The sequence below is a fragment of the Centruroides sculpturatus genome, unplaced genomic scaffold (assembly GCF_000671375.1).
Source record: "Centruroides sculpturatus isolate CEXI.00-Female unplaced genomic scaffold, Cexi_2.0 scaffold4985, whole genome shotgun sequence".
Lineage (NCBI taxonomy): Eukaryota > Metazoa > Arthropoda > Arachnida > Scorpiones > Buthidae > Centruroides > Centruroides sculpturatus.
The window spans coordinates 3,082-4,079 of NW_019389254.1; the positions used below are offsets into that span (position 1 = coordinate 3,082).

At 32.8% G+C, this 998-nt stretch overlaps 1 protein-coding gene across 1 annotated transcript; it reads right to left on the reverse strand.

Annotated features, from left to right (window-relative positions):
- Nucleotides 1–127: 127 nt before the first annotated feature.
- On the reverse strand, nt 128–727 carry LOC111617207. Its single transcript, XM_023358537.1, has 2 exons — nt 385–727; nt 128–302 (listed from the first exon to the last, which is right to left on the reverse strand). Exons 1-2 carry the CDS (start codon nt 719–721, stop codon nt 286–288), a joined length of 354 nt encoding a protein of 117 aa, XP_023214305.1. The 5' UTR covers nt 722–727; the 3' UTR covers nt 128–285.
- Between the last annotated feature and the right edge of the window lie 271 nt (nt 728–998).

Sequence of the window (998 nt, forward strand, 5' to 3'; positions counted from 1 at the left end):
TCAATAATGTTAGTAGTAAAAATGACTGGTACCTCATTAACAGAAAAGTACCATTGTTTTTCTTTTCTTTGGCCAATTTTTCCGCCCTTAGCAATCCGCTTCCACGCCCACCTTGCCCACCCCCGGGACTAACCAATTCTAATGGGAAAATTCAGCAAATTATCACGATATGGATCCAGAAGTGACTATTAGAACAATAATAAATTAAAATAAGTTTTAAATCATCAAGCAGCACTGTTACATATTTTCCTCTCGGTATACCTTCATCTCCCACGTCTGTGTGATTCAATACAAGGTGTAGTCTATTTAATAAAAGAATTTTAACGAATAAACAGCATAAAAATCAAACGGCATTGCTTAAAACTATCAAATTGTTTTACCTACCCCATTCATATATAAGGAATGCGGTGACTCCGGTAAATATTGTACCAAATATGATAAATGTAAGTTTCATGGCTTTCTTAGAGAAGTCTTTTTTCCCATTATCATCTTTCTTGCGAGTGTCATCTTTGGAATATAAGTCGGCAGTTACATGATTTTTCACTTCACTAGACAAAGATCTCAAAGGGATGAGATTATTCGACCGTTTAAATTGTTTTATATTAACTAATCTATGATACGACGAAAACTGAGAAATGAATTTAGTTCTATAAATTAAACTAAACGATTCCAAACGTAAACATCTACAAAAACACGATCTACTCAACACTATGGCCGCCATTTTACTTCGACACATGCGGCTCCTACTTTTCAAATAAATACGGTTCATTCATTTTTTTATGATGTAAAATATAACAACAGTTTTTATTCGCCATTCACTACATTTTTATTATAGAAATATTAATATAATAAATAAAAATTGTTCGTTATAAAAATTTACTTAAATAATAATTAAAATACGTTTTCAAAATTTTTATTACCAGCCTCGTGGGCATTAAGAGGGCCCTCTTTTAGCCAGCCCATTATAGATTCGGCCAGGTCCATAATGGGGTTGATTG